General features: G+C 39.1%; 2 protein-coding genes across 6 annotated transcripts; one reads left to right on the forward strand and one right to left on the reverse strand.

Annotated features, from left to right (window-relative positions):
* Positions 1-3,447: 3,447 nt before the first annotated feature.
* cebpa (CCAAT enhancer binding protein alpha) lies at positions 3,448-6,065 on the reverse strand. The gene has a single exon (XM_083551464.1). The coding sequence runs from the start codon at positions 5,788-5,790 to the stop codon at positions 4,870-4,872; it is 921 nt and encodes a 306-aa protein (XP_083407590.1). The 5' UTR covers positions 5,791-6,065; the 3' UTR covers positions 3,448-4,869.
* Positions 6,066-8,347: 2,282 nt separating this feature from the next.
* On the forward strand, positions 8,348-14,943 carry cebpg (CCAAT enhancer binding protein gamma). 5 transcript variants are annotated; one of them, XR_014535169.1, is made up of 4 exons: positions 8,403-8,563; positions 10,672-10,908; positions 12,160-13,893; positions 13,936-14,943. XR_014535169.1 is itself a non-coding variant. In XM_083550982.1 (3 exons), the coding sequence occupies exons 2-3, from the start codon at positions 10,789-10,791 to the stop codon at positions 12,523-12,525; spliced, it is 486 nt and encodes a 161-aa protein (XP_083407108.1). In that variant the 5' UTR covers positions 8,348-8,563; positions 10,672-10,788; the 3' UTR covers positions 12,526-14,943. The 5 variants fall into 5 exon arrangements, 3 of the variants coding, with proteins under 3 accessions (XP_083407108.1, XP_083407109.1, XP_083407110.1); XR_014535170.1 differs by having other exon boundaries at positions 12,160-13,883; positions 13,932-14,943; XM_083550982.1 differs by having other exon boundaries at positions 8,348-8,563; positions 12,160-14,943.
* Positions 14,944-24,605: the final 9,662 nt, after the last annotated feature.

Raw genomic sequence — 24,605 nt, forward strand, 5'->3', positions numbered from 1 at the left:
TTGGATTTTTAGTCATTTGTTTACCAGCGAACTGTTCGGGAGTCGGCTTTTAAACAAACTGGAAAACATGGTGCAGATGCTGTGATTTAAAGTAACTGTAGCGTTTGAGAAGAAAAAATAACCGAAAACATTTCTAATCATATTTGTATGATGATAATTTTCAGTCAGTACAGTCAGGATGTGCGTAATTACTCCAGGCCTGGAGGCAGCGTGTCCTTGTGTTTCTTTAGCTCAGTGATCTAAATGTGTGAAGCACATCACAACTCATTCAGCTATCCTATCAAGATGTTGCTCATCCAAGCAACACGTCATTGTGCTGCATGTCATTAGACAGAATTAAACAGTGCTGATTTGTCCCTGGCTATGAGCAGCAACAGAGCCCTCAAACATCTGTGCGGAAAGTCTTACCGGAGCCTCATGCTGGCGTGGGAGAGAAGCTACATGAATGGAAGGGAAAAAGAGGACAGGACAAGGGGTTCAAGAAAAAATGAGAGGAAAATTTTGTGAGAATCAAAAAGTTGGACAGTGAAAAGGTGAAAGATGCACCCATCAACGTAAGCATTCAGATATCTTTCACATGTGATGCTGAATGGAGAGCGGAATGGCCTGAGAACTGAACTCGCTAGAGAGAAAGAGAGGGAAAAAAAAAAAACTGTGAGAGATAAACTGTGAAGAGGAGGGAAGATAAATGATATACTGTAGTGCAAGAAGGATAAAGACAGACAAAGGAATAGAGGGACAGAGACAGACATACAGAGAGCAATGAAGAGAGAGAGAGAGAGAGAGAGAGAGAGAGAGAGAGAGAGAGAGAGAGAGAGAGAGAGAGAGAGAGAGAGAGAGAGAGAGAGAGAGAGAGAGAGAGAGAGAGCAAAGAGCAAATCCAGGACAACATGTATATGAACCAGAGGTTTTATCAGGTCAACCTATTTAATGTGTGTGTGTGTGTGTGTGTGTGTGTGTGTGTGTGTGTGTGTGTGTGTGTGTGTGTGTGTGTGTGTGTGTGTGTAAACGAAAGAAAGAAAGAAAGAAAGAAAGAAAGAAAGAAAGAAAGAAAGAAAGAAAGAAAGAAAGAAAGAAAGAAAAAAAGAAACATACTTTTATCAATATTAAATAGTATAAAAACTACAAAAAAAAACTACAAAAAGCAAGCTCTCCAAAAACTAAATGCTAAAGTTTGCACACCCAAAAGATTCATGGTAATAAAACAAAGGTACAAAGAAACCGCATTATGTAAAGTTATCTGTCCTAAAAACTTACCACTGACTGCTATTAACTGCTGTAACTCTAAACTCCTTCTATAAATGTTAAATAATCGTCACCTTAAAAAAAACGTTAACCATTGCACAAGACATTGCATCTATAGAAACAACAACTTATGGGAATGAACACATTATTAAAGTATAAACCTGTGAATTGAATTGTATGCTGTAATGTACTCATGTTCTGCAGGAAGTCAATGTCTAGTCTGGCCAATCTCTGATGGCTGATGTCAATAATCATGTGACAATCAGCTTTCAAACAGTGTTTTAATCTTCATTTTAAATTTCACTTTTGTTCATCATTAAATTTCAAAAGTCTTCAGAGTCCTAACTGAAGCTTCTTAATGCATAGATGATGATCACTTCAGGATAAATATTAATCCCTATCAGTTACACAGCTATCATTCTCTCTGAATGTCTGTCTGTCTCTCTTTCACACGCAATTCTTTTCTCTTTACCTCATCAGAGATGCATCTAAGTGTAACGAGATCAGCAGTGTTTAACCGTATATCTCATACTGATCAATTTAGAGTTCAGGACAAAGGGCTTAATCAATAATGTGTATTGACAAAAAGACACTGAGATTAGTGCTTATCAGTGATGACACTCATGACGTTGATGACGCGGCACTTATAACGTGTGTTTTACTTCAAATGCCATGCATGACTGTAAATATTTGAAAAATTCGTCAGGGAATAGATTACTGACATAGTCTTTGAATGTATGTATTTAATGTGTATATGCAGTATTTTATTTAGATTTGTATTTACACACAAATTGTCTGGGTTTTTTCCTTTGAAAATATTCTGTACTCATGCATAGTGATATAGTCAAATTAGTTTGTTTAATAGGTGGTAATGATCGAGTTAAACACCTAAGGTACCAGTGAACATTGTTCCTGCCCCTTCCCTCTTCTCGGATCCGCCCGATTCGTCCCGGCCTGCCTCTGGATGGTGTTCTCTTCAATTGGAGGCCACGCTGTGCATCTGGGGATGGTTTTACAACAACAGCCTGGGGATCCATGAAATCACGGAGTAACACAGGAGCTTTGAGGATGGATTTGGACTGTTCTTAATGTCAACAATCTCCTACACTGACTCAGAACAACAGCTTGCATTGTTTACCATCACTGCACACCTCAACAAAGTTTAGCTGTAATAAATTGGCATTCGGTGTTACCCAGATGAGAACGGCTTCCCTATTGAGTCTGGCTCCTCTCAAGGTTCCTTTCTTATGCCATCTCAGGGAGTTTACCTTGCCACAGTCGCCACTGGCTCACTCATTAGGGACAAACAAACACTTATAAATAACAATCTTATTCATTCTTTCTTACTACATTATCTGTGTGAAGCTGCTTTAAAACAATGTCCATTGTTAAAAGCGCTATACAAATAAAAATGAATTGAATTGAATTGAATTGAATTGATAAAGTGTTTAAAGATTTACCAGGAACTAAAAAGACTTTTGATCACTTTTGATCATTCAGTTACCTATGGTTATTTAGTCTAATGAAATAAATAATTAGTGTGTTTGTTGACTTGAAGTTTTGATATTCTGGATTGAGGGTGTCTGAAGTACGGGTCTCAATGTATGCCATTGCATGTGCAGGAGAATGAAAAATGTAAATGCAAAAATGTTTTTAAAGAAAAAAAGTTCCTATAGATAATTAATTTTGATACTTAAGTCCATTCAAAAGCAACCACACTTGTACTTTTACTCCTTTAAGAGTATAAAACAAGTTATTTTACTGGAGTAATACTTAAGCATAAGATTTATACTAAAGTACAGCAATTATGTATTTCATCCACCATTGATATTTAGCTGGTGAAATCTATTGTAAATAAATTCAAGGTAATTTAACTGTCCAGGATGTGATGTATTGTAAAAGAGAAATGTGGCGTATAAATGAAATGCATTTTTATATTCAGTCATATTTTCTTAGCCATGCACTAACACGTTTTATCAGGCTCAGAAGGTGTTTATATACTAAATAGGTTAAATCAGGTGAATGACTTCCCGGGGATTGATAATTAATCTCCCACTCTTTTAATTCAGTGTTTATTCAGAGCACATGACTTAATAGCACCATCTACTGGTAAGGAAACTACCTACTAATAAATGCGCTACAACCTTAAAAGACTTTTAAAATCCAAGTAAAACTCAAATTAATGTACGATATCAACACAGGTTTTTATGTAACACCATGTTCTTTTATTATAATTTTTAATTTTTTGGCGTGTATATATATTTATATATATAATGTTGGTTTTACATTTGGAACGTATTTCAATAACAAACATTCATATAACATTTGCGATGTGGTGGCTGTTGTATATTGTTTCTTTTTTTAGACATGAAAAAAGTGCTTTTTTTTCCTTGCTGTGGCCTATACTTATTATGTTTTTTTAAAGTGGAAAGTTCAAAAATTGTCTCCAAGTGATAATGATGATGATGATGATGATGATGATGATGATGATGATGATGATGATGATGATGATGACGATGACGATGATGACGACGATGATGATGACGATGATGATATTGGAGACTAAAAAGGCACTGAGATTCTACACAAAAACAAAAACAAAAATAAAAAATATATATAGGCTACACAGCACGCTGCGGAACAGCCATTGCATAGAGGCACCTTTTTTTCACATTTCATCTTAATTCTGCTGCATAAATACAAAGTTTTGGACTGTAAAAAAACGTCCTCGCAAATTCAAACACACACACACACACACACACACACACGCACGCACGCACACACACGCACGCACGCACGCACACACACTCACACGCACAAACATGCATACATATACGCACTCACGCGCCCTCCACATCAGTACCCGAGCCTATGGCAAAAAAATTTCAGACCAAAAAAAATGTGCTTCCTCGGGTAGTACAGTCTCACGACTCATAGTGCATATGAGCTGAAGGGCAGACACCAGAGTCTGATGATTTGGCTACTTCCCAAACCGCACAATATAAACACTCTACTAAATAGTAAGCAAATGATCAGTTATGCACAGGTTTTTTTGGCATGGTATGTAGTAGGCGGTTTGGAATGTAGCCTGTTGTTCTCCAGTCCTTTGCTTTGGCATGTCGTTTTCAGTCCATTCGTAGACAAATTCCAACATACAACATCACAACTTAAACATGAAATAATAATAGCAGGGTTTTTTTTCTGTCAGTGCGCTTTTTTGTTACGCTTTTGGAGAAGCATTGTGCAGTGAAGTTCAAGAGGGCGCACATTATCAAAACATTTAGGCCCTAAATAAAGTTGGTACCTGTTTTTTTTTTTTTTTTAATACACTTTTGAATACAGCTGAGGCTGATGTGAAGTCATGCCCTACATGAGCTGCGCGCAGACATGGAGGACGGAAGTCCAGAGAGGAGCTTATCGAGTTTTTTTTTTTTTTTTTAGGGGTACAAAAAAGGCACGTGGAGACGGCAGCTGCCTGGCTTCTGTATCGAAACAGTTTCAGTAATTATGATCTTTGACATCTAGTACATATCCAGCGGACGCTATAGGAATAGCACGACTTCAGGAAACAATATGAAAAATAATAACAACAACAAATAATAATAAAGAATAGCAAGAGTTTTGTTAGGCGCAGCCACCCATGGCTTTGACGTACGAGCCGTCGGGCAGTTGCCGGAAGATGCCCCGCAACGTCTCGAGCTCGCGCGTGAGGTGCTCGACGCGTTTGCGCAGTCTGTCGTTGTCCGCCGAGAGCTCGATCACTTTCTGCTGCGTCTCGGCGTTGCGCATCTTGGCCTTGTCGCGGCTTTTGCGCACGGCAACGTTGTTGCGCTCGCGCCGCAGCCGGTACTCGCTGCTGTTCTTGTCGACGTGCTTTTTGGATTTCGGTCTGTCGCCCGAGTCGCCGCTGCGCATCATTTTGACAGCGAGGGCGCCTTGGGGCTGGTGATGGTGCTGGTGGTGAGGGCTTGGCACCGGGGTGGGTGGAGGTGTCGGATGACCCGGCTGCAGGTGCACGGCTGTTTGAGCGCAGTGCGCGATCTGGTACTGCAGGTGCGGCAGGTGCGGGTGTTGCCCGTGGTGGTTGTGGTGGTGATGATAGGCACCGGACTGTGGCGCGTGCCCGACCTCTCCGAGATCGCCGTCCTCGCGCGGCTCTTGCTTGATCGCCAAGGACCTCATGCGCGCCTCGTGCGACTCGTACACCGGCTCGAGCTTGGACGAGTTGCCATAGTTCGTCACCGCGCAGCCGTACGAGTGCTGTGGCGCGGGCGCGCCGGAGAGCCCCAGGCCGTGGCCGTACTCGTAGTCGCAGCCGTTCGCCAGCTTGAGCTTGTCGTGTCGCGCGCCGCTGCTGTGGAACAGGTCGGCCAGGAACTCGTCGTTGAACGCGCCTGGGTCGATGTACGCGCTGATATCGATGGAGCTCTCGTTCTCGCAGATCGCGCTCAGGTCGTCCTTGTACCCGTAGGTGTTCTGCGTGCTCTGGGCGAGGTTTGTCACCAGGGGCCGAGGGGCTGCCTCGTACAGGTTTGCTTGCTCCATGGAGTACCTAAAACCCCCCTGACATGGTGAAGGGCTCCGGGAATCCAGCTTGCTTACACTACCCAGGGGTAAACTTAAAAGAGAAAAATAAAAAATAAATAGCTAGACAAAAGTTTACTAGAAGACAAAAAACTTGCTGGTGTGACCGCAGCCAAACGGCTTCTGCTGTGCCTGGAAAGCGAAGCCCGAGAATGGGAAAGGTTCAGAAGACTCGAGACGTCCCTCACAGTCCTTATGTGTGTTTGACCTCACATCTGTCGCTCACAGCTGCTCTGACAGTCTTATATAGAGAGAAGTGGCTCTGGGCGGGCGCGCCCCGGGTCCTAATGCGCCGTTCAGACAAGTTTCTGACCGCCGTGAGCGCACGAAGCGCTCCAGCGTTATTTCACACACAAAACATAGTTATTAACATAATAACCTGATAAAGACGATCATGCAAAATTAGAAATGATTATTATTTTTAAAAGTGATCCATCCATGTTGTTATTTATACAGGCTATAACCTTATCTTATGCTTTATTAATTTTGCCTTTCTTTCAGATTTCACTAAACTAATCTCGTTATGATTATTAGCAGTGAATGATTCTTTCATTGTGATTTATATAAAAATCAAAGCACAGTGTGGGTTCACTATTTTTTTTTTCACCACTTCTGTGTCATAATGTGCAAAAAGTAAAACAACGATTCAAGGACGCGTTTGGATAACTGTGCGTTTTGTATCGTTATAATGGGGTTTTTTTTGTTTTGTAAATGGACATAAAGGACAAAGGACACCTATAGAATTAGGTAGAGAGCCTGTGTCATAAATGCATCAGTATTAAGTTGGTTTGATTGAATGAATTAGATACTTGGACGCACAGAAAACAAGAATTGGTTTGACTTACAATTAAATATAGTGGTGCATATAATAATGCATATTTAAATGATAAATAATTATAATCATAGCAATGGTTTATTCGCATGCACGTGAATTAAAAGCTTTAGGTCGCGACCCACGCTACTATTTGACGCCATTAAGTCTGGCGCACAATGTGAGCTTTTTTTCTCTCTTGTTCATCTTCGTTTTTCACCCCAGACACCTAAACTCCAAACTCTATCTATCTCCAGTCTCAACGCGCCGGTGGTTGGACAGAACACAACAACGTGACAAAACGCACCAGAAACTGCCCCTGGCACGCTCGCTTCTGCGCCGATCAGCGCGTGCGCAGCTCCCTCTATTGTCCCAGCGCGCGCTTGGCACGGAGCGAGAAACGCGCAGAGCCAGAACTGCGCAACATGCGCACAAGTTTAATTCTCCTTTACATTTGTCAATACCACGTACTTTAAACTGAATTGTATTATAAGTAATCGGTGCGTTTGAAAAATATATATATATACTATAATGTAGCCTTTGGTTTATAAAGTAATACCTTTTTAAGCAAAGAAAGAATGAAAAAAAAATAAATAAATGAAAACACTCGAGCGTGCCCACACATGCTTGGACAACGGTGCATTGGAAATATTTGGATCTCAGAACATTTCTCAAATAAAAACACACCCCAGAGGACAACTTTGACTACATTTTGATGCGAAAGACCCTTTGACAGCATTTCTTACGTCGCAGTAAATGCAAATAAAATCAATAACTAATATGGCTTATAATCATTTGCTAGACTTTTAATTCATTACGTAGTCTAATGTGTATAGAACACATCGTTTGGCGTTATTTATCTATTTTTTTTGTTTTGTTCTATATATTGTTTTAAATAGCCAAATGTATGACTAGATGTTATGCACTGAATGCACTGATGGGGCAGTTATAACACACGTGGAAAACAGAACGAAGCCTTATAAACAGAAGTCCAGCACACCATGCCAGTGTCTTATTTAGGTGCAATCATACATCTGAGAAAGATGCGTTATTCGCATTGTAAGTGACATGTAAACGAAATAGACAAGGTCGTTAGTTTATTAATATTCATTATAAGACTTTCATTTTTTTCTGGCATGAAACTTAATACGTTGCGTTATATTTTGGTCAGAGTTCATCATTTTAATCTTATTCTGTAACCCTGAACTCGTAGAGTTGGATCGAAAATACACATTTTGAAATGTTTGTGTTCTCGGTTGAGGCCTTACCTGGTATGACTTCTAGTGTGTGTGTGTGTGTGTGTGTGTGTGTGTGTGTGTGTGTGTGTGTGTGTGTGTGTGTGTGTGTTAAAAGAAAAAAGAAAATGTAGTTTAATTTCTGAACTTGACTTGAAACAAAACCCAATCAGCAATTCTTAAGTATTACTGCATGATCCAATTGCACAATGTATAATGATTACAAAACCAGAAGAACATTTAGATATGTTAGCAGACACTAAATATTTGTCTAACCTATTTCTTTCACACCTTTAACTTTCTGAAACAAGAACACTTTTTCGGACTCTTCCAGCTCAGGCCTTTGCATCCTATGATCTCATGGCTTGCTCCTGTTACATAAAGAAAACCCCGCCCTTGAAGTGCAATCCGTCATGTGATTGGTTCAACTGGCTGTCCATCATGCGCGGCATGTCGTCATTCTCTTAGATACTCATTTCTGATTGGCTGAGCGGACAGATTTCCCTACATGGTTATAAGGTAAAAAAAGAGAAAAAAAAAAACGATTTCGCAATCCAGGCTGGCCGACACGGCTTCAGTGGAAACCAAACAATAACAGCTCGTCCTGTGCTTCCGTCCTTTTCGGAGGAAAATAACCTGTTTATTCGGTGTATGTCCGGAGAACCGACAGGGTGGTAACCTTGATACGGTGAGGAGAGATTTTATATATAATATAAAGGAGTTTTTTCTGCTTCTGAAAGCTTCCGTTCTCTTCCCTCGTCTGTGTGCTAGCTGGCTAACTTCTTCACTAGCACCTGATTTGCAAAACAGGTTTCGGTTTTGGTATTTTATCTCTATTCTTTGACATTTTAACGCTCTCACGGTTAATATGAACACAGTTTGGACGTCTCATTAAACAGTCTCGGGTTGTATATGAAACATTTTTCGATGTCTATCACAGTAATGGAGGATAAGTTAGCCTGGAATGTGTGTAAACGTGTATATAGGTGTTTGTATGTAGCAGGGTGACGTCACCGACGCCGTCACCGGTATATACGGTTGAAAAGTTTCACCACACGTTTTCTTTTTATGTTTTAATTTTTTTATTTTTCTCAAATATATATTGGTTTTGTCTGAAGTTTTATCAAGGCTAGCTTAGCAAGACTAGCTAGCTAAGTGCTTAGCTAGCGGTATTCCCCGTCATTCCAGTTCAATTACGTATGAAGCAATACTCGGGTAACTGATGTAAGCGTGTTAGCGTGGCTTTGTAGATACCCTCGTATTTTTATTTTTATTATTTTAAACATGCAAATTAAATAAATAAACTACTCGACACGCCACAATAACCATATTACTCATTTCGGATTAAGAAAAAAAATAGTTTTAATAAATAAAATATTTAATCTCATGTGCACGCGGGCTGAAATGGGATAGCTTTCTGTTCCGTGGCACTAACACACACACACACACACATACATTTTATATATATATATATATATGTGTGTGTGTGTGTGTGTGTGTGTGTGTGTATGTGTATATGTGCACGCGCACGCGCGCGCGCGCACCGGGGAGCGCGAGCGCTGATTGTGATGATGATGGTGATGATGCAACCGGAGAGCAACGCGCTGTACCGAGAGGGTTCACGCGCAGTGAGAGTAGTGGTGGATGTGCTGCTGTTGCTGCATTACACATTACAGCGTGGTATATTGTTGGTCTCCTCCGTGTCCATGACTCGGCATTAAACGAGCCGTTAAACGTCAACTCAGAAACTGGCACCACTCATGAGATATGTGTGTGATGAGGGGTCTCTTTTACCTTCATTTTTATTTTTGGAAATAAGTGCAAATTTAATACAACAGCCACAAGAGCAAAAATGCACAGGCAGATAAGACCAGTTTTAGATGCTTTATTCATGAAAATAGTCACTTAATTAAATCCAGAGGTTTTGGAATCCACATTGGAGCAGAAACTTTGCTTTCTTGTATTACTCTTTTTCTTTAATAGTTGGTGGGAGGAATAGTGATCAGTGATTAGAAAATTGTGATTGTGGCTGATAGTGGTGATTGGTCATTTAAAACAGTGATGATTGATGTTCATTGGAACTAGAGGAGATTGTAATTTGTGTACATTGATCAGTGATTTATAGGATTGTATCTCCAGCAGCTGAGATATGAGCTGGATGTGGAATGCTGGATATTTGCGAAGATCTACTCTTCAAGGTGCTAGAGTTGTCAAAGACATCCAAAAGTACTAACTCTAGTGGCAAAGTTACAAAGCAACGTGCGAACCCAAAGTCTTGTACAAATTGCAGGTATATTGTTAAAAGTCATATATTAATCTGGTGTGTAATTCTAATCATCTAACAAGGTTATTGAACTCTGATTAAACGTTTGAATTATTTAAAAAAGATTTTTCTTTGTGAGTTAATGTTGGCCTGCTGTTGTATAAGAGCAGATTCAGTGGCATCATAATATATTGAATTGCTGCTTTTTAAATTGTTTCATGTTGAAGCCAGTGGTTTGCAATACTGCTGTCACTGTAATATTATACTATGTGTTCGTTTGTGTGTAGATAGATAGATAGATAGATAGATAGATAGATAGATAGATAGATAGATAGATAGATAGATAGATAGATAGATAGAGTGAATCAAATGTCAGCAGAGCACCTAAGCTGTGAACAGAAATAAATAGATTTTAAAGTATATGAAATTGACAGAAGTTCAAAGTAGCTCCTGCATAAATCCAGCAGACCTGGCAACACAGTGTGCGATGATGCTCCGATGACAGTTCTTTCTCTGTTTTTCTCTTCACGCAGGACCATACAAGCGTGCAGTCGCAACTGGTAGCAACCAGCATTTTCGACAGCATTCAGCACCATCCCGCAGCAGGCGAAGGTGCAGACTTAAGCGCAAGATAGAGGCAGTGGATCCAAATGAGCAAGCAGCCGCAGCAGAAGTTAACCAACACAAATCAGAACGGAGTGAGCGTCATACAGAGCCAGGCTAATTGCAGCGTAGGAAACTCTGCAGGAACTACAGCAGGACTACAGCAGGTACACACAAACACACACACCTGCAATGACTGACATAATTATATATATATATATATATATATATATATATATATATATATATATATATATATATATATATATATATATATATATATATATATAATTGTGTGTGTATATGTATATGTGCATGCTGTCCCATTAATCCACATATCACCTACATACACACGCACATACACATGCATGCTGTCTCATATATTAAATTCGCGTGTTAACCACCACACAAACAAACGAGTGTGTATTTTTATGTTGTTGTTTTAACATATGTTTATCTTTAGATGTCTTTGTGTCGTTTTATGTCCATTTAATTACATTCTATTCTTTATTGCTTTTGATTGCAATTAAATTATAATTTTTATTATTTCAGGGAATTATCATTTTAACATGCCTATAATAAGTAAAATATGAATGAGCCTAAATCATTTGTTTTTAACATTTATTTATAATATTTATCCACATAATCACACACCATCCACAGCCCATTTATTATATCATTTATTTATTAGTTCTTTTTGTTTTTTTTTGTCCTGCCTAACACATACATAACACATAAATCCCCTCTGCACATACTCACTATGTGCAGTGTTATATAATCAATTTATAGTGTATTGTAGGTTCAGTTGAGCTGATTGGTGAAGTCAGTAAGCACTTCCAAGGATCCAGTCCAGGGAGCACATACTATGTCATATAGCAGTTATATACTCTCTTACACACACATACTTTATTTATACTTGATTTGAAAACTGGTATAAATTATAGTGTGCGCACAAAAAGGTAGTGGAAAAAAACATTGGTGCAGCAAGTAGCGCCATTCTCAGTTCAGCCCTGAGCTCGGGTTTGAGTCTGTAAAGAGCTTTATTTCTTCTCATATGTCCGCATAGGTTTTCCTCAGGGTTTCCAGTTTCCTCCCTAACACAATATACACCAAGACTCAATGTTTGTTCCTGTTGCTCCATGGTGGACAGTATTAGTTGGCATTTTCATTTAACACGCATACAAATGAGCGTTATTCCGAATTGAACTTCTAAACACAGTTTTATCATTTTCAATATAAACAATATTTTTAGGAAATGGATTCAGTAAGTCTCTCTACCGGCATGCTGGTCTGTGAAGTGTGAATAAAAGATGAATGTTGTGTGACTGATTAAATCAGTGTATCTTCAAAAATATAAACTAATTTAAAACACAAACTTAGAACACAAGGTTTTGATGGCTCCTCTCTCTTTATTTCAGGTTCCTCAACTCGTCCCAGTTAACCCCGGAGGAGGTGGCAAAGCCACGCCATCCAGCAAAATGAAGAAGACGATACTAGATAAGGAGAGTGATGAGTACAGGCAGCGGCGCGAGCGCAACAACCTGGCTGTAAAGAAGAGCCGTATGCGCAGCAAGCAGAAGGCGCAGGATACGCAGCAACGTGTCAACGAGCTGAAAGAGGAGAATGAGAGATTGGAGGCCAAGATCAAGCTGCTCAGCAAAGAGCTCAGTGTGCTCAAAGACCTGTTCCTGGAGCACGCACACAACCTGGCCGATAACGTGCAGCCTAATACCGCAGCAACCGTCACCCCTGGAGACCTCTGTAACACCAACAACAGCCAGTGAGATTAAGTCAGTCGTTAGGGGCGGCATCTCTGTACTATATCTTGTTTAACCTTTTCTAAGGGAAATGAAAAGTTTCCTAATATTTTTTAGGCCATTTGCATTTCAGAAGAACAAAGCTTTTCCCTTAGGCATTAGATTAAAATACTATAAAAACCCTGGACTTTAAAATTGGTAGAAAAAACTTTATTTCCCAAACTGGGAATCAGGGGCACTGAACGATTTGGATTTGAATTGGAATCAGGTATTTTTGCTTTTAGCTCATGGGTTGTACGTGATCCCTCTCATATTTGTTCCTACACTCAGTTATTGTTTTGTAAATAAGCGTGGAAATGAATGCGGAACAGCATTAGCGAAGCTTAGGAATGCCGTAGGGTTGGATTCCCCCCACCCATTTTAAAGCTACAGCGAGTCAGTAAGGCGAGATTTGTTGTTGTTTTTGATGCAGTTTTTTTTGCCGAAAGCTTTGCCGCAGGTTTGTGGCAGCTCATCAGATTCATAAGAAATGCTCCAGACATGTTCAGGCAAATCGTTTCTATCCCACAAGGCAACAGCAAAGAAAAGAGATGGCAGCGAGAGACAAAAGAAGCACCTTCCAGGAAACAGATAGATTTAAATTATACTCAAAGACTGTTTTCAGCCCACCACCTCTTCCTTGTAGCCCAATGTCTTCTTGTATGATATCTTTGTTGAATGTGCATTTTGTTTAACTTTAAATATGTTCCTGAAACAGAATTAGGCAGTGATTGACAGTCACGATCCTTGAAATAAGATGGTTGTGTAAATTCGGATGACATTCAGCTCTGATGATATAAAAAATGGACAGGGTGGACAAATCAATGGCCCAGGATGATACATAAATAAACAAACACTATACCTTTAACATGAAACTTAATTTGGCTTAATTTAGTTATGGTTGAATGTAGTCTGTGATGCTTCTTTGTTCTGCAGCTAAGCAAGCAGAGACACGATCTGGTTGTCAGTAGAACCTCTAATTTGCTACAGATAACAGTGTCAAATTAAATGACGCAAAATAAAGATCAGTACATAGCTATACAATACATGTCATGTATTTATCTTGCTTACTACACATGAAAAATGAAGTTGTTACACAGACTCTAATATTATTTTACACGATTTGTGAGAACAAGACTTCGCATCTCATGCCTAAAACATTACCTAATGACTTCCTTGCATTTTTTTGTGCACTTAATTTAAAAGCTATCTCAACATTATTATATTACTGCTGTCAGTTAGTGTTCTAGGCAACCAAAACACACACAGAGCTAGATGATAGATAATGTATGATTTGTCCACCCTTAAATTGCATTCAGATGTAAGTAATGTTTGACTTTTTTTTTGTTTTGTTTTGTTTTGTTTTGTTGTTGTTGCGGGTGTTCTATATGGAGGAAGCGATCTCTCAAGTTGTCCCAAAGAACAAGAACCTTTTTATTCATTCGGTTTTCTGGAGAAATGGAGCTCATACATAGCGAGTGCTCCTGTCCTGGGACAGAAGAACCAGACAGCGTGGACGGCCTGAGCATGCCAAGCGTGTTGCATCAGTCCCAGCAGCAGACAGTGCTGGCGTTAAGAAAAGCCGTTAAATTGCACTTGAGCCTCAAACTCTTCTTACAAAACTATCACAGGCATAGACAGACACAGAGAGCAAGGGAGTTTGGGAGGGAGAGATGAGACGGATGCTGCGATGATTTCATCATCGTAGCACCCCATGGTCCGGTCTGTCTGCGTTTCCGTCTGATGTGTGTTTGTGTGTTTGTCTCGGTACATAGTGAAGGCTTAGACTCCAAGGGTGGATTCTTGCTGACTCATTGATGTGGCTTCTGAAAATCTACAGAAGCATGCAGTGATTAAAAACTAGTCATTTAACAAAAACAAAAATAATTATTGCTGATTTCCTTTTGTTTTCTTGAATTCTGACAGCCAAAAATCTTTATAGCATTTCTACACTGACTTTTTGTACCTCAGGCTACGCCACTAAAGAGCCTTTAGTGTATTTGTACACCTGTTTAAAAGAAAAGGAATGAAAATAAAAAAAACACAAGTAGACAAGGTGAATTAGGGGATAGTGAAAACTTAAGCATCTTTTCTTGGATTCTTTTGTAATCTTTTGTCATTTTCTATCTTTAGGTTTAAAAGGTTTGAAAAAAAAAAAAGCATGATGCATGGTTATAGCACTGTTCAGGAAAAAAAAATGCACAACGTGTTATCAGATCAGGCTTTGAAATGGGAGCGGTGTGAAAAAAATAAATAAAAGAACCGATTATGTTGTCCATGTTATGTTCCTCAAATATTTGATCAGCATTTTTGCTGAAGTATGAGCGTTGCTGGCCAACTTGCTTTTTTTTTATATAAGACTGGGTTATTGTGCATTGTAAATTAAAATTGATTATAAAATGTCAACACTGTGTATGTGGTGGTGTCTTTATCTTATTTCCCCCCCTCTTAGGTGCAATATACAATGTATTTAATTAAATAATTTTTTTTTTTTTTTTTTTTGAGGCATCACAAAGGCGTCCACACCTGCACAATATTAGTTACTCGGTTTACCTGTACAGTTTGTACTCGTGCTCTGCGTCATCCACCATTACAGTCAATATTGGCAGTATTAAGAGTGTCGCTGTACAGATAAACACATTCACACCTTTCACATGTGAAGAATAACGTCATGGCAGCAGTGTAGAGGAGAAGCTTTTACATACGTCCTCATGCCTTTCAGTGTATTCAACTAAACGTTACGTGACCAATAAAATGATGCAGAGAGAGCACAAGCTTACTTCAGTACATGAGCTTATCTCATAACTCTGCACACTGGTATGAACCAGTTTTACTTATATTAAATAATCATTAACACCAAGTTACTTTGATAGGGTTGTCAAGATCCTGGCAACTGCCAAACTCAGACTCGTCCATCAGATAGTGAAGCGTGATTAGTCACTCCAGAGAACAGGTAGAATAGAATAGCCTTTATTTGTCACATATACATTACAGCACAGTAAAATTTGTTCTTTGCATATCCCAGCTTGCTCAGAAGCTGGGGTCAGCCATGATACGGCACCCCTGGAGCACAGTAGGTTAAGGGCCTTGCTCAAGAGCCCAAGAGTGGCAGCTTGGCGATACAGGGGCAACGCCCGACCTTCCAAACCGTAACCCAGCACCTTAACCAATGAGCTACCACTCCACTGCTCTAGAGTCCAGTGGCGACGTGCTTTACACCACTGCATGCTTTGCATTGCACTTGGTGATGTAAGGCTTGGAAGCAGCTGCTCGACCATGGAAACTCATTCCATGAAGCTCTCCGCACTGTTCTTGAGCTAATCTGAAGGCCACATGGTTTGGAGTTCTGTATCTATTGACTCTGTAGAAAGTTGGCAACCTGTGTGCACTATGTGTCTCAGCATCTGCTCTGGGATTTTACGTGGTCTAACACTTCATGACTGAGTTGCTGTCGTTTCCAATCACTTCCAGTTTCTTATAATACCACTAACTGTTGACTGTGAAATATTTAGCAGTGAGGAAATTTCACGACTGGACTTATTGCACAAATGGCATCTGATCACGTTACCACGCTGGAATTCACTAAGCTCCTGAGAGTGACTCATTCACAAATGTTTGTAGAAGTTGTCTGCATGCCCATGTGCTTGATTTTATACACCTGTTACCATGGAAGTGGTGGGATTGTAACACCTGGGAGTGTTACAATCACTATCCAACAAGGAATGGAAAAAGAACCCAGCAGCAACATGTGCAATTTCATGCCCAGGAGTATTAAGGCAGTGCTAGATAACAATGGTGCTAACACAAAATGTCGATATATCATATATATATATATATATATATATATATATATATATATATATATATATATATATATATATATATATATATATATAATATTATATATAATATTATATATAATATATATATATATAATATTATATATTATATATATATATTAGGGGTAACCCAGCCATTATGGATGCACAAGCCAGTGCACTCTTAGTGCCGGTCCCAAGCCCGGGTAAATGGGGAGGGTTGCCTTAGGAAGGGCATCCAGCGTAAAAACATGTGCCAAATCAAATATGCGGATCACAGATGAGAATTTCATTCCGGATCGGTCGAGGCCCGGGTTAACAACGACCGCCACAGGTATCGTTAGCCGACTGGGTACCGGTGGAAATTGGGCTACTGTTGGCCGAAGGAGGAGAAGGAGAGGAGGAAGACGTCTTCAGAGAAGGCAGGGAAAGGAGCAGTGTAGGAGACTGGAGGTTCGGGTTGGTACGTTAAATGTTGGTACTATGACGGGTAAAGGGAGAGAGGTAGCTGATATGATGGAGAGGAGAAAGGTAGATATGCTGTGTGTTCAGGAGACCAAGTGGAAAGGGAGTGAGGCCAGGAACATTGGAGGTGGATTTAAACTGTTTTATCATAGTGTGGATGGAAAGAGAAATGGTGTAGGGGTGATTCTGAAGGAAGAGTACAGTAAGAGTGTAGTGGAGGTGAAGAGAGTTTCTGATAGGGTGATGATCATGAAGGTGGAAGTTGAAGGGATGATGATAAATGTCATCAGTGCCTATGCTCCACAAGTTGGCTGTGAGATGGAGGAGAAGGAAAAATTCTGGAGTGAATTAGATGAAGTGGTAGATGGTGTACCTAGGACAGAACGATTGGTGATTGGGGCAGACTTTAATGGGCATGTAGGTGAAGGAAACAGAGGTGATGAGGAGGTGATGGGTAGGTATGTTTTTAAGGAGAGAATTGTGGAAGGGCAAATGGTGGTAGATTTTGCTAAAAGGATGGAAGTGGCACTTATTTTAAGAAGAAGGAGGATCAAAGGGTGACGTATAAGAGTGGAGGAAGGTGCACACAGGTGGACTATGTGCTATGCAGGAGATGCAACCCGAAGGAGATTGGAGACTGTAAGGTGTTGGCAGGGGACAGTGTAGCTAGACAGCATCGGATGGTGGTCTGTAGGATGGTTTTGGAGGCAAAGAAGAAGAGGAGGAAAGTGAGGACAGAAAGAAGAATAAGATGGTGGAAACTTAAAGAGGAAGAGTGTAGTGTGAGGTTCAGGGAAGAGGTCAGACAGAGGCTCAGTGGTGTTGAAGAGGTGTTGGATGATTGGGCAACTACTGCAGGAGTGATGAGGGAGGCAGCTAGAAAAGTACTTGGTGTGACATCTGGAAATAGAAAGCAAGACAAGGAGACGTGGTGGTGGAATGAAAAGTAAGCAGGAGTACAAGGAGATGTGGCAGCAGGTAAAGAGGGATGTGGCGAAAGCCAAGGAAAAGGCATATGAGGAGCTGTATGAGAGGTTGGACACTAAGGAAGGAGAAAAGGATTTATACCGAATGGCCAGGCAGGGGGACCGAGCTGGGAAGGATGTACTGCAAGTTAGAGCAGTAAAGGATGGAGAGGGAAATGTGTTGACGAGTGAGGAGAGTGTGTTGAGAAGGTGGAGGGAGTATTTTGAGCAGCTGATGAATGAGGAAAATCAGATAGATAGAGAAGGTTGGACGATGTGGAGTTGGTGAAGCAGGATGTAGATAGGATTAGTAGGGAGGAAGTGAGAGCAGCGATTAAGAGGATGAAGAGTGGAAATTCGGTTGGACCAGATGGCATACCGGTAGAAGCGTGGAGATGTTTAGGAGAGATGGCAGTGGAGTTTTTGACCAGGTTGTTTAACAGGATTTTGGAGGGTGAGAAGATGCCTGAGGAATGGAGAAGAAGTGTGCTGGTACCGATCTTTAAGCATAAAGAAGATGAGCAGTCTTGCAGTAACTACAGGGGAATTAAGTTGATCAGTCACACCATGGAGTTATGGGAAAGAGTAGTGGAAGCCAGTCTGAGAGAAGAGGTGACCATCTGTGAGCAACAGTATGGTTTCATGCTGAGGAAGAGCACCACAGATGCCTTATTTGCTTTGAGAATGTTGATGGAGAAGTATAGAGAAGGACAGAAGGAATTGCATTGTGTATTTGTGGATTTAGAGAAGGTGTACGACAGGGTGCCAAGAGAGGAGTTGTGGTATTGTATGAGGAAGTCAGGTGTGTCGGAGAAGTATGTGAGGGTGGTGCAGGACATGTATGAGGACAGTGTGACGGCAGTGAAGTGTGCAGTAGGTACGACAGACTGGTTCAGGGTGAAGGTTGGACTGCATCAAGGATCGGCCCTGAGCCCTTTCCTGTTTGCAGTGGTGATGGACAGGTTGACGGACGAGGTCAGACAGGAGTCTCCCTGGACTATGATGTTTGCGGATGATATTGTGATTTGTGGTGAGAGTAGGGAGCCGGTTGAGAAGAGCCTGGAGAGGTGGAGGTATGCGCTGGAGAGAAGGGGAATGAAACTCAGTAGGAGTAAGACAGAATACATGTGTGTGAATGAGAGGGAGGGCAGTGGAGTGGTGCGGTTGCAGGGAGAAGAGCTGGAGAAGGTGGAGGAGTTCAGGTACCTGGGGTCAACAGTGCAAAGTAATGGAGAGTGTGTTAGAGAAGTGAAGAAAAGAGTGCAGGCAGGGTGGAGTGGGTGGAGAAGAGTGACAGGAGTGATTTGTGATAGTAGGGTATCTGCAAAAATGAAAGGGAAAGTTTATAGGACTGTGGTGAGACCTGCGATGTTGTATGGATTAGACACAGTGGCATTGAGTAAAAGACAGGAGGTGGAGCTGGAGGTAGCAGAGCTGAAGATGTTAAGGTTTTTGTTGGGAGTGACGAGGATGGATAAGATTAGAAATGAGTTAATTAGAGGGACAGCGCATGTAGGATGTTTTGGTGACAAGGTGAGGGAGGCGAGATTGTGATGGTTTGAACATGTGCAGAGGAGGGACATGAATTATATTGGTAGAAGAATGCTGAGGATGGAGCCACCAGGTAGGAGGAAAAAAGGAAGGCCAAGGAGGAGGTTTATGGATGTGGTGAGGGAAGACATGCAGGTAGTTGGTGTAAAAGAGGCAGATGTAGAGGACAGGGTGGTATGGAGACGGATGATCCGCTGTGGCGACCCCTAATGGGAGCAGCCGAAAGAAGACGAAGACGAAGAAGAAGAAGAAGAAGAAGAAGAAGAAGAAGAAGAAGAAGAAGAAAATGAAGTAAAATGTTATTACAGTACAGAAAGTAAAGAATGCGGTGACGTATCTTTAACTCAGCCTCTTTTTTGACATCATAAGACACTTCATAACCACAATCACCACAATCACCACAATCAACAGGGGATTACTTTATTAATAATCTTAAAAACATACACAACAATGCAATGGGTATAAAAAAAGAAAGAATCCACTTCCAACCAGCAAGTGTGTAGCGGCTAATGCTAGCACTAGAGATTCTTTAGCGTTTTATGTGCATTAGAATTATTCTTAAATTAGAATTTTAGAATTTAAGAACTTAGAATTTCTTTTAAAAGGTCAAAATCCTGACAATTCCACATATTGAGGGAGTGACTGGATGAAGGATGGAAGGAATGAAGAGATTTTTTAAAGTCTGCTAAAATAAGTAAAACAGTTAAGTAGATTATTCAAATTCAATTTAAACACACACACACACACACACACACACACACACACACACACACACACACACACACACACACACACACAACAAATGTAAAATATTGAATAAAATTTTCCATTTATTACATTTTATTTAAATCAATTTGTGCAAATGTAAAAAAAGCATTAATTTTATTAATTTTATTGCATTAATTAGATTTATTATATTTTATTTATATAAAATATTATTTAATATATTATTTAACCAAGCAGGCATTTTATTCAAAATTGTTTAAAAAAATGTAAACTGGTGAAGTTCACAATTGTTATTAATAATAAAGAGATAATAATAGATGACAAGCAATTTTGTTTAGCATTATAGATAGATAGATAGATAGAGAGAGAGAGAGAGAGAGAGAGAGAGAGAGAGAGAGAGAGAGAGAGAGAGACCAGGCATAACATTATGACCACCTAACCTAATATTGTGTTTGTCCCCCGCTTGCTGCCAAAACACCTGTAGAGCTTTAACAGCATTAACTTCTTTAGCAATTTGAGCTACAGGAGCTCATCTGTTGGATCGGACCACTCGTGCCAGACTTTACTCCCCACGTGCATCAAAGAACCCAATGACCATGTCACCGGGTTCACCACTGTTTCTTCCTTGGACCACTTTTGATAGCTACTGACCACTGCAGACCAGAAACATCCCACAAGAGATGCAGTTGTTGAGATGCTCTGACCCAGTCGTCTAGACATCACAATTTGGCCCTTGTGAAATTCGCTCCAATCCTTACGCTTGCCCATTTTTCCTGCTTCGAACACATCAACTTTGAGGACAAAATGTTTACTTGCTTCCTAATAAATCCCACCCACTAACAGGTGCCATTATAAGGATACAATCAGTGTTATACATGCACCAGTCATAATGCTATAATGTCATATCTGGTCGGTGTATAAATACATACACAGCTTTGCACTACAGTTTGTTATCTCTGTCTTTCTTTCACCTTCTTTCTGCTTCTCGGTCTCTTCATCTCTGTCTTGCTCTTTCTTCATGTCTCTTTGCTTGTCTTTTGCAATCTCTGTAACTTTTTTCTGTCTCTTCTGTTTCTTTTCCTAACTCACTGTGTCTCTTGCACTCTGTCAATGTGTATATCCTTCTCTGTCTCAGTTTCCATCTTTGTCTCATATGTTTTACTCTCTAGTGTGCGCATTTACACGCTTCCATGCAGACTGCATGTACAGTGCAGAATCTGAATGAATTACATTGTTTTATGGGTCCAGCATTATAGTGTTAAAATAAAAAACAAAAAAAACAGCTGTATTGATCTCCTTCAGTGCTGAGAGTACAATCACACTTTGTACTATCTCAACAAATTCACTTTAATTCTTAAGTTCTGTAAACCTGCTTTGTGAAAAGCCCTATACAAATAAAATAAACGTTAACCTAATTCAACTAATTCATTAATTACCAGCCCTTCCTGGGTAGATTCAGGTGTCTCCAGAGTTGGATATTCATTCACTAGAAGCAGTTTGTGTGCATGTTTCTAATATACTACAGAAAATATCAATGACAAGATGTTGACATTTTTGGTCATGTGCAAAAAATGTATACATTTGTGTCATAAAATTATTTATTATTAATATGTTAGGTTAAATTTGATCCAGATCCAGTGTTTTTAGGTTAAAAAATCTTTTTTCCAATAAGAAATTGATGATAATATCGTTTTAATTTTAACATTGATTGTTTTCTGCTGTGGTTAAATTAAGAAAATAAACTAAAAACAGTTTGTTATAAAACTACTGTATGATGTAGTTAAAAAACGGATCTGGATCAAGAGATTTACTTCCTATGTTTGCAAACAGCCAGGATTTTACTGTTTTTATTATAAATGTGATGCATAAAATGAGAATCCCAGCATTGCCTGAATTCTTGAAGAGTTCAGCTTACTTGTAAGCTGTCATGAGGCCAACTTCAGAGCATGCTCTTACCTCAGGCTGTGAACTGGTGTGAGCTGGTTATGAATTAAATCTTGATTATTGCCAGGCTTCTTTGTTTGATTGAGCACTTGGTTTATCAGGTGAGTTCCAGGTCAAGAGCTCTATCTTTCTCTCTCTCTCTCTCTTTTTCTCTCTCTCTCTCTTTCTCTCTCTCTCTCTCTCTCTCTTACACAATATACTTGGACCAAAAAAAAAAAATTGGCATGCCTGAAAGATCTACTAACCTGTCTCATCGATACTATGAACAAGGTTTCTGAACAAAATTACATGATTGTTGCATTAAGAGGAAAATCCTCATTTTGGCTCACTCCTCTTGGAAAAATTCCCCAAACTGTATTTCATTTATTTAAATAAAAGAAAAATTCTGAATTACAAATTAAAAGGACCAATTATAAGGACCAATGGTGTTAGTACACGCAACACCATAATGTGTAAAATTATTGCGCATTAATACAAACTTATAGCTTAAACCACAATTAATGCAGTATGACGCATAGAATTAATTCTATTGACTCTACCTCCTTAGCTCTCTGGCATGCCTTGGCTTTGCATGACACCACTAAAACTTTTAGTCCAAACCTTTGAACTGAGTTTATGTTTCAGCTGGTAATTAATAACCATAGCAGTAACATTATAGACACACTATTTTGTTCTACAATTGGGCCACTATTTATCCTAACATAAAAATTAAGCATTTCCTAAATATTATTTAGCACTGACTCTAAGAATATATCTTATCAAGTATTAAGTATACATTTTTATGTATTTATTTGCATCCATACTAATGATTTGAGCTTAATACGGTCATTCTATTAATGTATTAAAATAGTAATTTCTGTTCAGTCTGTTTTATAAGAATTTTTGTCACAATACTATACTTTCAAGATGACATTAACAGTCAATATTGCAAGATTGTTAAAAAAATTAATAAAACTAAATTTAGTGAACCACATGCTGAACACAACATATTACATGATTGGTGTGAATATTGCAGAGCTGAAATGGACATCGGACAATCTATATAAAAATGCTGGCCTTTTTTCTAAAGCAATTTTAAATATTAAATAATATTTCTAGCAGGTGGAACAAGTAAAAATCTTAATACAGTTATGACAGAAAATGTACTTGCTACTTAACATTCCTTTAATTTACAAACACACAATTAACTAGAGGATTAGAGAAATTGCTTTAAAATATAATAACTGTCAATTTCATCAGTTATTTTACTTTACATTAGTTACTCCTGTAGAATTTGGTTCATCATGGAACATCTGATTATGATTTTAATTGACATATAAGCACTGTAAAACAATAAAATTCAGGACAAAGATTAAGAAACACTGCTTCAGAAAGGCTAAACTTCATTTCTGCATTCTTACAGTGACTCGAATCCATGCTAAATTCAAACCATCCCCGACTCGTAAATCTTTAAAACAGAATGTTCAGAGACATTATCTAAATTCATTCATTTCCTCCTTGTTTCAACATACATGTTCACAGTTCATATTTTACTTTGGTTTAACACGCAACACATTTATAATCTGCTTATCAACTACATGTCTGAGAAAGAATTAAAAACAGTGGATCATTTTAAACAGGATCTCAGAGATAGAAGAGGGTAAAATGCTCGGGAACAAGAGTAGCTACTGTTCAGTTTCTTAGCTAATTTTATAAATTGACGTTACACCACAGTGCTGTTGAATGCTTAATTCAAATTGGTCAAAATGGCAATTAATACTAATTATTTTGTATAATATTTATTGCCAAATAATTGATTAATACAGACTTCTGTGGTGAGTACTCTACATTTTATGATCTGGTAAAGTTTCGGTAAGCTTTCTATACGGTTATTCAACATATATGTCTATAAGAGCTTGTGCTTTTCATTTAATCAGTAAAATGACAAGCAACATTTGTGTTTATTTTGTAAACTTCAAGAGAAAAAAAAAGCTGTTAGTATTGAGTAAAAGAGTATTGCTGTTTGTAGCTGCTATTACAACTGAAACCATATGACTACATCATATCTATAACATAACTACAGCTAAAGCATGCTTATACCATAAGCACTATAGTCAGGTAAGTTTATTTAAGTTAAGTCAAGTTTATTTCTATAGTGCTTTTCACAATGGACATTCAATTAAAGTGAATTATGTGTATTTATCCCTTATGAACAAGCCTGGGGAGACTATAAGTTAGCATACTAGTTAAAACTATATCATTATAAATAGTTATTTCAGAATGATAGCAAATTTAACAAAGCATTCCAACACCATCACACCTCCTCCTCCATGCTTCACAGTGTGAACCAGTCTGTTCCGTCTGTCACTGTCTGCTTCTATCAAAGACCAGGCAGTTAACATAAAAAAATCTCATATTTGAATTTATCAGAACAAAGGACAGTTTTTAACTGATCTAATGTCAGTTTTCTTGTAAAGTTTCATCTGCTTGTTGTTCTTTTAAATTAATGGTTTGTGCAATTCAACCATGAAGGTCTGACTCATGCAGTCTTCTCTGAACAGTGGGTGTTGAAACTCCCAGAAGCATTTACGTAAATTGTTGGTTTCTGAGGCTGTTAGTT

This window comes from Silurus aristotelis, assembly GCF_946808225.1.
Source record: "Silurus aristotelis genome assembly, chromosome: 9".
In the NCBI taxonomy this organism is placed as follows: domain Eukaryota; kingdom Metazoa; phylum Chordata; class Actinopteri; order Siluriformes; family Siluridae; genus Silurus; species Silurus aristotelis.

Bases quoted from the DNA above. Each gene is read 5' to 3' on its own strand.
- cebpg (XM_083550982.1), top strand. From the start codon at position 10,789: ATGAGCAAGCAGCCGCAGCAGAAGTTAACCAACACAAATCAGAACGGA. The intron at 10,909-12,159 runs GTACACACAAAC...TCTTTATTTCAG, and splicing joins CTACAGCAGGACTACAGCAG to GTTCCTCAACTCGTCCCAGT.
- cebpa (XM_083551464.1), bottom strand. From the start codon at position 5,790: ATGGAGCAAGCAAACCTGTACGAGGCAGCCCCTCGGCCCCTGGTGACA.